The 15,737-nt window shown below is 42.3% G+C and overlaps 1 protein-coding gene across 1 annotated transcript; it reads left to right on the top strand.

Annotated features, from left to right (window-relative positions):
* The first annotated feature begins 5,168 nt into the window (after nucleotides 1-5,168).
* On the top strand, nucleotides 5,169-12,566 carry LOC136164245 (zinc finger BED domain-containing protein 4-like). Its single transcript, XM_065929001.1, is given in 5 exon segments — nucleotides 5,169-5,370; nucleotides 5,607-5,703; nucleotides 10,421-11,511; nucleotides 11,514-12,147; nucleotides 12,149-12,566. Coding segments are annotated over 5 exon segments (2,442 nt in total).
* Nucleotides 12,567-15,737: the final 3,171 nt, after the last annotated feature.

Genomic DNA, 15,737 nt, shown 5'->3' with positions numbered 1-15,737 from the left:
TTCTCTAAGATGAAAATGAAAAACCTGAGTGAACTTTTTGGCCAACACAAATAAATGCTATTCTTCAGAAAAAAGAACCTGGACTCTGGAGAAACAGCTGATTCCAGGGCTGGGTTAGTGAAAGCACTGACCTAGAATACCTTGAAGTTCCAGAAAGTAAGGAACTATATGCATGCGCACACACATGCAAAAGCAGAAAGGACAACATGTCAAGATCTAGGAACCAACTCCGCATGGGTAATGGGCAATGGGCAAATTTTAACAATCTAAATATGATTATAACCTAAATGGATTATAATCAACAGAATAAAATAAGAATCCACAAGTACAGACATATATAAATAAGTAATGAAAAAACAGAATAGAAGAGAAAGCCCTTCTTTAAAGTAGAATTCCAGTTACTATAAGTACAAAGAAAACAGAAAATCACCATTTGTAAAATACCACAGTAAAATTTTTTTCAGTCAAGAATTATCAACTGATACTAAAATTGTGGGCAAAAATGTATGAAAAAGAAGTTATTTACCTAGTCTCAAAATATTTTTTCAAAAATGGAAACAAAATAGTTACTTTGTGAAGGAGAAAGCTGGCAGACACCACCTTAATTAGGCGATAAAATTTGAGTTCAGGCATAATTGGACAAATTGTCATCATTTGCCTCCTGATGTGATGCACTAAGAACACAAAAATGTTTCTGTGATACTCTTGCCAAAAATGCATCACCGATTATAATGACGAGGAAGATCAGGACAACCCAACTTCAGTGACAATCTATAAAATAACTCGCCAATGCTTAAAAATTGTCAAGACCATAATAATACTATTATCTAGTTGATGAAACTTTTCAGAGGCCCTTAGATAAGATATTAATTACTATTATATTAATGTTAATTGTCAGGTTTTATAATCATATGGCAGTATATAAAATGCTAACATTTGGAGTGCCTGAAAAGATATATGGGAATGTTGAGTTCTATTTTTGAAACTTTTCAAAAGTATGAAAGTATTTCAAAATGGTTTTTTAAATTAAATAGACAAGAATGTGAACATTCTTCAAACCTGAGAAACATGATGAGTTAGGTACAGCTAGCCAAGGTAGAAATAAAAATGTGCAATACCAAAACTAAGGTGAGAAAGAAAAGACATATTTTCATATTCTTTGTAAAATATATCAAATGTAAAATGTAGCTATTTAAAATACTGAAATAGTTTTATATCATTTGAATTATTGGTTTGAATCCCCAGGTGTCCCCCTTAAATCCTCCAACCATTCAACCCCTCTTATGAGACCCCAAGAACCTCCTATGATGGGAGAATAATGGGTTGATGCTTTGGGCCGTATTTGTCCTGACTGCCCACTGTCCATGCCATAGCAGTTGTTAAATATTTCGACTAGCATCACTTATAAATGTTCTTTGAACCAGATATTCAAACATTACAAATAACATAATAACCAGCAATTTCTGAGTTGTTTTTTTCTATGTGTTAGGGTGTATCACAGTGCTTTACACTGACTATCTCGTTTGACCTTTGCAACAAACACATCAGTTTAATTTAACTAAAAATGAAAATCATACTGACATAATGCAATAACTGGTATCAAAAAATCAATAGCATAAAATATGGATTACATTATGGTAATGGTTACTGAAATGTGTAAACCTGTAGAGCTAGCCATCCAAGAGTCCTATTAGCCTAATTGCGCACATGGAAATCTTCTAATCTCAGGATCCTTTGGCACCACCTTGTAGGTAGGGGTAAACTCATGCTAAATTATGAACAGGGATAACTCTGACTATCTGGAATTTCCAAGACAGTAGCAGGGATTCAAAGAAGCTTCTAGTAAGTTCATGCCCATTCTATCAGTCTATTATGGGGAGAAAACTGGGGACTTGTAAACATCCACTGCAATTTCACAGTCACATTTCCTACTTAGTTTCACCCTCCTTCCACCCACAGAGGAAGAACTAGGGCCAGTAACCAACTGGATCTTATGCAAACTTGTATGACTGTGAAGTAGGTGATTGTGACCTTTTACTTTGTTGAGAGTTCAAGAAACTTGAGACTACCAAACTGCTGTTCCAGTGTCTTCTGCATTGCAGGCAGATTCTTTACCATCAGAGCTACCAGGGAAGCATAGTACTATTTGTTGTTGTTGCTTTTCAGTTGCTCAGTCATGTCCGCCTCTGCAACCCCATGGACTGCAGCACGCCAGGTTTCCCTGTCCTTCACCATCTCTCAGAATTTACTCAAACTCATGTCCATTGAGTCAGTGATGCCATCCAACCATCTCATCCTCTGTTGTCCCCTTCTCCTCCTGCCTTCAATTTTTCCCAAAATCAGGGTCTTTTCCAGTGAGTCAGCTCTTTGTATCAGGTAGCCAAAGTATTGGAGTTTCAGCTTCAGCATTAGTCCTTCCAATAAATATTTGGGGTTGATTTCCCTTAGGATTGACTGGTACTGTTTATTAGTACTATTAATACTATGTTTTGGACATCAAACCACAAAGTACCTTGTGATATTCCTTCTATTAATGTTAGTTCCCAGAATTATTATTTTGTCTTTAATTCATTTTTAAGATGTTTACACATACTTTTGACAAGATTTCAATTAATCTGAGACAAAAACTATGTTGTTGTACCCCAAATCTCTCTCATTGCCTTGCATAGAACTGACAGTATACAGAAAATTATTGACTGAAACATGAGTTTCTGAGTGTTGCATGTTGAATTCAGACAGAGGGAACAGAATGTGCAAAATTTCTTGATTGCACATGAGGAGTTTAAGAACTAGAAGATGATGAAAAAATCAGAGGCTAGAAAACACACAGACTTGGAGGTCCTGGTAAGGATTTTGTTCATAGCCGTATGACCAACAGAAAGCTATTAAGCATTTCTCAGAGCATTGTCAAAATGAAATCTGGTTTTAGGTTGTCCTTCGTTAGTCATCCATCTCCTTTTAACTTTCTCAGGTGGTTTTTGGAAAAGTACCCTCACTGACTTTGCTTTAATGAAAAACAGTTGAGGATTCAGTTCCCTTGTCATTATTTTAGATTGCTTGATTAACAAGACTATAAGAGCAAGTGTAGCAATATTTTAAATTAATCTCCTTAGTCCTTCTACAACTCTTCAATCCAATCACACTTTTAAAATCTTCACTTGCTAAAAAGAGTCTCAGGTCTCTATGGCTAAATTCTAAGGATCTTAAAATTGCACATAAGTGGGTTCTCTCATCAAATTTAGGAGGGTGTATATAAAGGCTCTTGACTAACTCAGACCTCTGAGAAGTTCTTGGAAAGGTTAGGGTCTAGAATAGGAGGTACAATAAATATGCAAATAACTTCAAAAAACAAAAACCAAGAAGAGACATCTTCAAAATAAAGACACAAACCTGGCATTATATAGATTTAAGGGGACCATGTCCAGTTGGTGCCATTAGAAATAGCTTGCTAAAGAAGGAATATTTGAGAAGGAGGAATATACGAGATTAAAAATAGAGTATGTTTCATGATTAAAAATATAGTATTGTTTCAGAAAAACATCTATTTCTGCTTCATGGATTATGCCAGTGCCTTTGACTGTGTAGATCATGACAAACTGTGGAAAATTCTTTAACAGATGGGAATATCAGACCAACTTATCTGCCTCCTGAGAAATCTGTATGCAGGTCAAGAAGCAACAGTCAGAACTGGACATGGAACAACAGGCTGGTTCCAAATAGGAAAAGGAGTATGTCAAGGCTGTATACTGTCACCCTGCTTATTTAAGTTATATGCAGAGTACATCATTGCAAATGCTGTATGAAACACAAGCTGGAATCAAGATTGCCAGGAGAAGTATCAATAACCTCAGATACACAGATGATACCACCTCTAAGGCAGAAAGTGAAGAACTAAAAAGCCTCTTGATGAGAGTGAAAAAGCTGGCTTAAAACTCAACATTCAGAAAACTGAGATCATGGCATCTGGTCTCATCACTTCATAGCAAATAGATGGGGAAACAATGGAAACAGTGAGATTTTATTTTCTTGGCCTCAAAATCACTGCAGGTGGTGAATGCAGCCATGAAATTAAAAGATGCTTGCTCCTCGGAAGAAAAGCTATGACCAACCTAGACAGCATATTAAAAAGCAGAGACATTACTTTGCCTACAAAGGTCCAAATAGTCAAAGCTATGGTTTTTCCAGTAATCATGTATGAATGTGAGAGTTGGACCATAAAGAAAGCTGTTCGTCAAAGAATTGATGCTTTTGAACTGTTGTGTTGGAGGAGACTCTTGAGAGTCCCTTGGACTGTAAGGAGATCCAACCAGTCCATCATAAAGGAAATCAGTCCTCAATATTCATTGGAAGGACTGATGCTGAAGCTGAAGCTCCAAAAGTTTGGCCACCTGATGCAAAGAACTGACTCATTGGAAAAGACCCTGATGCTGGGAAAGATTGAAAGAAGGAGGAGAAGTGGGTGACAGAGGATGAGATGGTTGGATGGCATCACCAACTCGATGGACAGGAGTTTGAGCAAGCTCCGGGAGTTGGTGATGGACAGGGAAGACTGGAGTGCTGCAGTCCATGGGGTCACAAAGAGTCAGACACGACTAAGCGACTGAACTGAACTGACTGATGTTTCATGATTACTTGCAAGAATTTTAGAGTCATAGTTTTTTATTCAAAACTTAGCTCTTCCAGTTGTATGATGTTTCCTACTGTCTAAATGACTAAATTTCTTCATTTTCAACATAAGGAAATTCACAGATTGTTGCTAAGATTAAATGAGAAATAATGACAGAAGATATTAAGTATTCTGATGAGCTCAGTAAATTCTAATTTCTAGTAGTAGTAGTATTGTATTATTCAACAGATAAACAAAATGAGTTCCATTAAATCATCAGACCTTGTTTCAGATTTTACATTGCATAGGATCTGTTTAATTCTCCAATTGTCTTCACTGAAGTGTGGTGGAAAAAGCCTTTGCTAGTGATAGAGACAGAATAAAAGAGTCCAAATAGGTGATTAAATAGCTAATCCCACTAGGGGATTGTAAGAAGAAAAAATCTGGGAAACTCCTGTAAGTTAAAGATTACTCGAGAAAGGAGCTTTGCTTAACACAAAACCAAGCAAGCTTGCTTAGCAACAACGCCGCGCAGCAGGAGCACTGGACATGCCCCAAAACGATGAAACAGTGGTGGCATAAGACCCACGTCCTGCGCGATGAGTTCAGTAAGTCAGCAACCCCCGAAACAGGCTCTGTGCACACAAAAGCCATCGTTTATGGAGAGCTGACTTTTCAAAGTGAAAGACCCTCAATTGTACTGAAACTTGAAAATATTTTTCCAAAGTGCTATATGACAGTCCGGCCTGACCATACGGGGCCAAGTAAACCTCCCTGCCCTATCTGGAGGAGCAGACAATAGAAACGGGACCGCTACTTGAGAAAAAGAAAGATCTCCCCACGCTCCCCACCCCTCTTGCTCTGATTATAAAACTGTAACCCACTAAGTCCTCCGGGTGCTGGCATTTCTCACCCACTTCTAAGCCTCACGCGCATCCTATTCTAATAAATCACTTCCTGTTTACCACTCTGCTCTCGCTGAATTCTTCTCCACGTTGAGACAGAAAGGACCGCAGTGGCAGGGCTCCTCGGAGGCCCCCTGAAATGACACCGATCGCTTTCAGCAGCACAGACAAAGGACGCCAACTAAAGTTCCAGTTTGTCTGCACACACCTTGGGCAAGCCCCTTTTTTCACTCCCCATTTCCCAGTGTCTAACCACAGGGCTGTGCTGAAGCCTTACAAGAGAACATAGACGGTGAAACTGGGTGGATCAAACAAGGAACTTTGGAAACCTGAGGCTAGCCTCTCCAGGCAGTCTGAGATCAGTGCTTAAAAGTGAATTCTTCATTATGTGAAACTGAAATGACATTCTCTATTGTGAAAAGCTAATATCAAGATCCCTTTTCAATAATTAAGGAATGAAGGTAACAGGGTGTCAAAAAGGAAAAATTTTTCATCTATCCTTCTAGGTTCTTCTGGCTGGTCTAAGGATTAAGTTGACAAGAAATAGATTAACAGGAAGAAATCAAACAAAAGTTTAAAATCATGTATACATACAAAAGACCCAGGAAAATTGAGTAACTCACCAAAATGGCCAAAACTCTTACCTTAAATACCACCTCCAGCTAAAGACAAAAGATGATATTGAGGGTAGTTAGTCTGATACTTCCAAATGGAGGAAGGTAATTCACACAGAGATGGAAAAGCAAATGTTTGGTAAACTAATGTTTTCTGGACGTGCAGAAACTATGAAGAGAAATTTCTCACAGAGAGAAATGTTTAAAAATAGACTGCTGGTTCCTCCCGGTCTACCATGCCTCGCATGTGCGTCTGCACTTGGTAGGGTGTGGCTCTTTGCGACCATGGACTATAGCCCACTAGGCTCCTCTGTCCATGGAATTTTCTAGGCAAGAATTGAACCAGTCTCTCTCTTGCATCTCCTGCATTGGCAGGCGGATTCTTTACCAGCTGAGCAACCAGGGAAGCCCCTACCACACTTAGTTGATAATACACTTATCGAAGGTGATAGGCCCTTCCTGAAACAGGTCCTCCATCTACATTCTTTTAGGCAGTTGGGGGGAAGGTTAAAAGTTTTTCCTGAGTCTTTGCAGTCTTAAAAATAATCAAACTAAATCAGTCCTCAGTGCCAAAGAGACACCTCAGGGTGGCACATTTTGCTGCCCTACAGTATAAAAAATTGGTATGAGATATACCATGAGATATACCATACTGATTTCACCATTTACTAACTGTGTGACTTTAAGCAAATTAATTAACTACACTGAACTTCAGTTTTCTCCTGTGTAAAGTGGAGACAATAAATACCTAAAAGGACTGCTGAGGTTCATTTTTTAAAGCACAGTGACTAACACATAATCCATCTTAACTCAAAGTCAAATCCCCACTCCCATTTTTACTTTATTCTATAGATGACAGGCAATAGACTCCTGATTTTTTTAACCTTTGAAGATATTCATATGCTGTAAAACTCTTTATGATACTTCATGGTAATTCAAATGTTTTTAAGGAAACAGCAATGGAAATGAAATAATCCTATATTTAAAATATCAGATTATATTGAGTATTCAATAAGTGGTGAATTTTCTATTTGTTTGGATAATAATATATTTTATACTTCATTATGGGCTCCCCTGGTAGTCAGTTGGTAAAGAATCTGCCTGCAATGCTGGAAACCCTGGTTCAATTCCTGGGTCAGGAAGATTCCCTGGAGAAAGGAAAGGCTACCCACTCCAGTATTCTTGGGGTTCCCTGGTGGCTCAGCTGGTAAAGAATCCACCTGCAATGCAGGAGACCTGGGTTTGATCCCTGGGTTGGGAAGATCCCCTGGAGAAGGGCATGGCAACCCACTCCAGTATTCTTGCCTGGAGAATTCTCATGGACAGAGGAGCCTGGTGGACTACAGTCCATGCAGTCGCAAACAGTCAGACATGACTGAGTGACTAAGAACACACAGACTTCATTGTAAATATTTAATTTATGACATATAGATTTGAGTAAATATTTTATCCAAATAAAATATTTTCCTTAGCATAGAATTGCACTGGAGTTAATTATAATGATTTATTAAGAGTTGTTATTGAACTTGAATTTTTAAAGGAGCTAATTCAGAAAAATTATAATTCACAAATTTAAGAAATATTAGAGATTTTACACAGGATTAATCAGACAGTTAATAGTTTTCTGAACACACAATATAATGAATGAATGAATGTAGAAACTAAACAGACAATTCAGCCAACATAAGCCCTAAAAACAGGGGAGAGAAGAAAGTTTAGGTTGATAAAACTTTTCCCTACTAATGGATGTGTTTGGTCTAAAGTTATCCAGATATAAACCAAAGTATTTTTCATTCTTGCTTGAGTAGTTAGCTCATGTAGGCACGGCCTAAATACTTAAAAATCCAAGCTGTTATACTTTAAAATGCCAATAAGTAAAAGTTAATATCAAAAGTAAATCTGTTTAGACTACTTTAAGACACATGTTTGGTACCTAAACAATGATATTTATGGTAATATGATACAGGATATTCACAACTTAGTTTTAACATCAATGTCTTTCACATTATGTACATAAATTCAATAAATAAAATGCTTATTAAAGTAGATAACACATGTGCTGTGCTGTGCTTAGCCGCTCAGTCGTGTCCGGCTCTGTGTGACCCCATGGACTGTAGCCCACCAGGCTCCTCTGTCAATGCAAGAATACTGGAGTAGGTTTCCATGCCCTTCTCCAGGGAATCTTCTCAATCCAGGGATCAAACCCAGGTCTCCCGCATTGTAGGTGGATTCTTTTACTGTCTGAGCCACCAGAGAGACCCAAAAATACTGGAGTCAGTAGTCGATCCCTTCTCCAGGGGATCTTCCCAACCCAGGAATCAAACTGGGGTCTCCTGCATTACAGGCAGATTCTTTACCAGCTGAGTTACCAGGGAAGCCCAAATAATATATTTTTGTACAAATCAGTGTTAATATTTATTAAAGGTTTATTTTGTCCAATGATACAATCACTGATTAAAATCATCTATGATGAGATTAATGTTTCACATTTTAAACCTAAAAATTGCTATTCAACAATCTATGACCAGGAAGCCATGTATATCTTATTAGTCATTAAATTTAACTTTCTTCCTCCATCAAATAAGTAACTGAATGAGACAATTTGATATTCTCTTTACCTTCCTCTCCCTGAGACTATTTAGAGGTACAAATACATGACCACAATAAAATGACCACTAGTCCTGACTAATAAAAGATTTTTCCATTGCACACAAGAAGAGTTACTTATGAAGGAAGCATAGCACATTTCATATCCACCTACAATAAAAGCTTATCAAGTTATTTAGCCCTCAAAACTTAGCTCAGGAAACCAGATTTACTGAGACATATTCACAAAAACCAGAAGCACTAAACGGGATTTTGTAGTGCAGTATTAAAAATATGGCCCAAACATTTTAGAAAGAAAAAATATATACATATATAGTTACAGCTATGTTGTTCTTGTTGTTATTCAGTCGCTAAGTCTTGTCCCACTCTTTGCAACTCTATGGACTGTAGCCCACCAGGCTCCCTCTGTCCATGGAATTTCCAGGTAAGAATACTGGAGGGGGTTGCCATTTCCTACTCCAGGGGATCTTCCCAATCCAGGATCAAACCCACATCTTTTATGTTTCCTGCATTGGCAGGATTCTTTTTATCACTGCACAACTTGGGGGAAAGTTATATATAATTTTATACTATCTAAATTGCCCTATGTAATTCCAAGAAATAAGATGTTTTAAAAAATGAGATGAGGAATAGCTAAGGGTTTTTCAAAAGTATTTTGGTGCTTTATTAAAGATTTCTTAAGAAAGAAAACAGCTTAAAGCAAAACTTTTTATGAATAAATAACATAAAGCAAAGATCTGGGTAAAGAATTTTAAATGTGGGGGAAAAAATAGAATCTCAGCCATCTGAATTATTTCATAAATGCTAGTGAATTGCAGCAAGAATAATGTTAATTTAGCAAAGGCTGGTGATATTGCTAGCTCTTGTGGAGCCCATGTGAAGAGGCAGATAGAAAAGCAGAGTGGAAAGTTTGACAGCTTTATGGCAAAAGAATGCAACCTAGATAAATATTAGGCAGAAATTATAACAAAACTGTCCAGACTTCTCGTTTACAGTGTGGCACCTCAAACTGCAGGATCTTCTACAGGGCTTAGCAGTCATTACGTGTCCCAATCAAAGCGCTGCTTTTCAAGTACACCTATCCCCTGCTTAGTGATGTTCATTAGTGCTCGAAAACCCTGCCGTTAAGAGCTTTGAAACTTTTTTTAAATGTGTTCCCATTAAATTTAATGGGAAAATTGTGATGTGTTCCATCTCAACACAAGATACTCAATTTTCACAGCGAGAAAAATATATCAGTTGAATGAAAACAAGTTTATATTAGTAATAAACAGCAACTTGAAAGTAAACAAATACAACTTGTATATAAAATGCAGTGCTACTGTACTTGTCCTTTACTCTTATTTCTAAAGTATTTTCTTCATCAATTTTTCAGATCTAGAGGCTGATTATTTTGCACTTAAACTGCACTAAAAACCATATGCCAAAAAAAAAAAAAAAAAACACCTTTGGGGCAAAATATAGGCTATGGTTGGGAGGGCATAACAGACTGAAGATGCACAGAAGATACTACATCTTCATCTCCCTCCTTAGAGAGGCACACGATGGAATTCAGAACACACTACCCCAAAATCAGTGCCTTGACAAGTTGTTTTAAACTAAAGGAATCCGAGAAATGGCAAGTGCAGAAAGGACTCTCAGATCTTCTTTTCTCTCCTGAATCAGGACTTGTAACCCCCATGTGAGAGGTGTCCCCCCAAAACCCTGAGGAAAGAATCACCATTGCTGGCGCCCACGGACAGCCCCAAGGCCGTGTGCAGGCACTGCGGCTGCGCCATCAGCCGCGGAAAGCGGGGCGACGAGGGCCCCAGCTGCCTCATGCGGCACCTCTGCAGGCGCCACCCCGAGGTGTCCGGGGGCCAGAAGGGCCTCCTGGGGGCCGGCCTGGCCGGCTCACCCTAGGCCACCCTGGCTTCCGCCGAAACGTCCTCCCGGTTGACGGACCTGCAGACCACGGTCACCAAAAACCATCAAGCTGTGTTTCCCGTCAACAGCAAGAAGACCTCCAAGCTGTGGAACCATTTTTCTGTCTGCTCGGCAGACCCCACGAAGGTGGTGTGCCTGCACTGCGGCCGGACCATCAGCCGGGGCAAGAAGCCGACGAACCTGGGCACCAGCTGTCTCCTGCGGCACCTGCAGCGCTTCCACGGCGGCGCCTGGGCCGCCCCTCCCTCCGCCCCGGCGCCCCGGCGCCCCGGCGCCCCGGTACCCCCGGGCCCGCCGTCCGCAGGCGCCGCCGCCTCTCACGACGGCGGCAAGAAGTTTTACGATTCTCACCCGGTTGCTAAGAAAATCACGAGTCTCATTGCTGAGATGATCGCCCTTGACCTCCAGCCGTACTCGCTGGTGGACAATGTTGGCTTCAACAGGCTGCTGGCATACTTGAAACCTCAGTACTCCCTGCCCCCGCCGGCCTACTTCTCCAGGACGGCCATCCCGGGCATGTACGAGGACGTGAAGCACGTTATCATGGCCCACCTGCAGGAAGCCGAGAGCGGCGTGGTCCACTTCACGTCGGGCATCTGGATGAGCAGCCAGACGCGGGAGTACCTGACCCTCACGGCCCACTGGGTCACCTTCGAGCCCTCGGCCCGGCCGCACTGCGAGGACCACCACTGCTCAGCGCTGCTGGACGTGTCGCAGGTGGACTGTGACTGCAGCGGCGGCAGCATCCAGGAGCAGCAGGAGTGTTGGTGGGAGGCCTGGGTGACGTCCAGTGGCCTGCAGGTGGGCATCACCGTCACCGACAACCCCAGCATCGGGAAGATGCTGAACGAGGGGCGCGCTCCAGCGTGCCGTGCTTCAGCCACACGGTCAACCTCATCGTCAGCGAGGCCATCAAGAGCCAGAGGATGGTCCAGAACCTGCTGCGCACTGCCCGGAAGATCTGCGAGCGGGTGCAGCGCTCGCCCAAGGCCAAGCTGGCGGAGCTGCAGCGAGAGTACGGGCTGCCACCCCACCACCTGCTGCAGGACGTGCCGTCCAAGTGGAGCACGTCCTTCCACATGCTGGAGCGGCTGCTCCAGCAGAAGCGGGCGGTGAATGCGCTGTCCGTCCAGTGCGAATTCCGGGAGCTGCTGAGCTGCGACCAGTGGGAGGTGATGCAATCCGTGTGCCACGCCCAGACGCCCTTCGCCGCCGCCAGCCGGGAGATGAGCGCGCACGTGTCCACACTGAGCCAGGTCATCCCCATGATCCACATCCTCAGCCGCAGGGTGGAGATGCTGTTCCAGGAGACCACGGGCATCGACGCCATGCTCCGCGCCCTCAGGGAGGCCATGGTGAGCCGCCTGTCCGCCTCGCTGCACGACCCCAGGTACGTGCTGGCCACCCTGCTGGACCCGCGCTACAAGGCCTCGCTGTTCTCCGAGGAGGAGGCAGAGCAGTACAAGCAGGACTTGATCAGGGAGCTAAACGCTGGATCCTACCTCAGAGCCCGCGCCCGTCCCCAACGGCTGCGAGCCGGGCTCCCCGCCCCGAGACTGCGCTGGCGAGGAGGGCCTCTGGGCGCTCATGGCCAAGCTGAAGAAGAGTGAGCGCGGAGGGCGGCCCAAGGTCCCCGAGGCCGTGGTGCTCGCCTACCTGGAGGAGGAGGTGCTGGATCACAGCTGCGACCCTCTCGCCTACTGGAGCCTCGAGAGGGCCGCCTGGCCCGGCCTCTCCGCCTTGGCCGTGCGCTTCCTGGGCTGCCCGCCGAGCATCGTCCCCTCCGAGCGACTGTTCAGCACGCCCCCCGAGAACGGCAGCTTCGGCCAGTCCAGGCTCCTGATGGAGCATTTTGAGAAACTCATCTTTCTGAAAGTGAATCTTCCCTTAATATGCTTACAGTACTGAAGAGCCCGCCGGAGCCACCCGGTGAGAACCGGCGTCGGCCCAGGCTGGCGTTCGCCGCAGCTGGCCCTGCGGGAGGGCAGGCCGGGCGCTCAGGTCCACGGCCGCGGGAGGGGCTGCCCGGCCCTCGCCGCTGCGGCCACACGTGCCTTAACCAGTCCTTCAGGCAGGTACCACGGTGTGTGTTTTCAGAAGTCCACTAGAAGCAGCTTGTCTCGTCAGTGATGAAGTAACGATGATTAGGTTTTCATTCGTAACCGTAAAGTTTTTTACAAGTTGGGTATCAGTAGTTTGTTTCAGTAGAATGGCAGAGGAGAGGTGAGCAGTTTTATTCTGTAGGCTTTTTATTAGATTATGTAAAATCAGATCAGGTACTGTACTTTAGTTAAAAATTGCTTTAATTGCAACAGAACAGCCTTTGTAGCTGTCAGATAAAATCTGTAAATAGGAGGTGGAGTTGAAGCCATCTTGACCGAGCAGTTCCTACTGCGGCTCTAAAGGGCGTTGAGGGGGAGAGTGTTCTGGGAGGAAACTGTTGACCATGACGGAGACGTGGCTTCGGCGACAAGCCCGAGCTGATACATGACGGAGGGTCGGTCGCGTAGGGTTTCCGCAGAGAGCGCTCCCATTTCAGGGGCTTGCCCTGGCGCCACGTGGACGGTTAGCTTGGACACACACCCACGTCCGCGGTGCGCGCAGTGGGGCCGCTGTCGGGCCGGTGCACGGCGTGACACGTTTACAGCATCCTGTTGATGAATCTCCAAGCCTCTGACTCAGTGGCTCTACACCATGAAGCTGTCTTGAAATTTGTGCACTGACCCCCAAATTGATCCAATTATGTACACAGTTCTTTTTAGAAGAGGTGGCTTATTAACAGGGAAGAAGATTGCTATGTTATGGTTGTAAGAATAGCCTTAGGCGTTTAGATTTTCTTTTATAAAATAGGGAAGATTCAGCCATCAGTGGGGTATTTTAGGATCCCAAGGAAATCAGAATGGATTATCAGTCATCAGGGTTTTTTTTAACAGTAATATGTCTTCAAAGTTTTTGTCTCAGTGTCTAGAAAAGAATTCATTTTCTTATTTCAAACCAGTTAAATATTCTGGGTGAAACGAGTCACTGATTTGCCTATGACCTTTTAGAAAAGTTGTTGTTTTGTTAAAATACTGTACTTATTATTAATCTGAATTTGCATTGACTGTTTTTAGTGTATCTATAAATGGTGAACTCAGTTTCTGAAATTAAACTTTTTATTTGTTAAAAAAAAAAAAAAAAAGAATCACCATTATCCCTAAATATGGAAGGACCTGGAGAGGAATGTGAATGGACAGGCCTTGCTAATTTTCCCCAGTTTATAGCCTTAGGTCACCCCTTTGTCCTGACACATTTTTCATACTTTCCACTCTTCATCTAACCTAGTATGTGTGTGTAGTCACTAAGTCATGTCCAACTCCTTGTGACACCACGGACTGTAGCACATCAGACTCCTCTGTCCATGAGATTCTCCTGGCAAGAATACTAGAGTGGATTGCCATTTCCTTCTTCAAATCTAGTATAAAAATATTCAGATTTAACCATTTCTTTAGGTCTTCATATCCTTATGAAGCTTCCCCTATCACATAAAACATGAGTTCTACACGACATGGGAGGCTTTATAAAGAAATTAAACAAACTTGTATGCTTTTCTCTTATTAATCTGTCTTTTGCCAGTCAGGACCCCAACCAGAGAAGACCTAGGAGGTTAGAGGGGAAAGATTTTCCCCTCCCCTACACACACAAAGCAAAATGTTTTGGACTCATCCATTACTGGCAGGCAACTGAAATATATTTAGTATGATAACCTCTACCCAGAAATTATGTCAAGTAAATTGCTGAATGTGTCTTTGCCTGATACTGTAATGTTGAGATGTCACTCTTTATAGTTTTAATGGGCTTCCCTTGGGGATCAGCTGGTAAAGAATCTACCTGCAATGTGGGAGACCTGGGTTCAATCCCTGGGTTGGAAAGATCCCCTGGAAAAGGGAACAGCTACCCACTCCAGTATTCTGGTCTGGAGAATTCCATGGACTGTATAGTCCACGGGGTCACAAAGATACTATAATGTTGAAATGTCACTCTTCACAGTAGGCTTATTTAATGTATCTTGGTGAACAAGTCGTTTTAGCTGGAAAAAAGAAGATTCATTTGATCAAAACGATATCACTTTTCAAGAGTCATCATGGTGGGTGAAAAGTCATTTCATATTGAATGAGTGTTCACTCATTATGGGGGCAAATCTGAATAGAGTTATAAATGTAAAATAGATTATTCATTTAACAAGAATTGCTTAAATGCTTACTTAAAGCAGATTGGACTGCTCATGTAATCTAACCCTTAGGATTATTTAACTACCTAGTTTATCTTTTCTTGAGATTTTGCTAGAGGAAATATAAATACCACAGACTTAACCTCTCTAATCTCAACTATGACTTTTCTTTAAGAAAGTTCTACAAAACAAAAGATATATAATTTTTGCTACATTTAGCCTCATCTATTAGTTAATTTCAACTAGCACTATCAACCACACAATTCACAGATCAATCTCATATCCTGAGCAACTATTATTATTTCATCTCAGAAATGTCTTTAACTGGGGAGGTCAGGAATGGCATGGGAGGAAAAGCACAGTTACCCGGCCAGGCAGGATCAGCCAACTCAACCCCAGCATGACATCACTGCAGCTGATTTCCCTTTCCTCTGAACACTATACTAACATCATCTCCTCTTTCTTCATAGCTAAGCCAAGTAGCTCCTGTTCCGTAGTGCTTCATACAGGTAGTTAATACTTCACCATTTTCATTATCTTTCAAAAGTCTAAGACAATTAAATATGGATTATTGCTCCATTAGCTGAGCCTATTTGGCTGTAAATTTCATATAGATGTCAAGAAAGCAATATAGCCAATGGAACACAAGGTTGAGAGGTGATGCTGTTATGTCTACTCACAGTTCAAGTCCTTTAGCAACAAACTAAGGCAGTGCTAGTCAAAAGAACTTTCTGCAGTGATGAATGTGTTCAATATCTGAACTGTCCAATAGGATAGCCACTAGCCAATTTCAATTAATTTAGATTTAAATAGCCATATGTTCCTGTAAGGCAAAGGAGAGACGCAAACAGTGAAAGGCTGGAAAGTCC

The sequence above is a fragment of the Muntiacus reevesi genome, chromosome 3 (genome assembly GCF_963930625.1).
Source record: "Muntiacus reevesi chromosome 3, mMunRee1.1, whole genome shotgun sequence".
NCBI lineage: Eukaryota > Metazoa > Chordata > Mammalia > Artiodactyla > Cervidae > Muntiacus > Muntiacus reevesi.
This window is presented reverse-complemented; position numbering and strand designations above follow the sequence as displayed.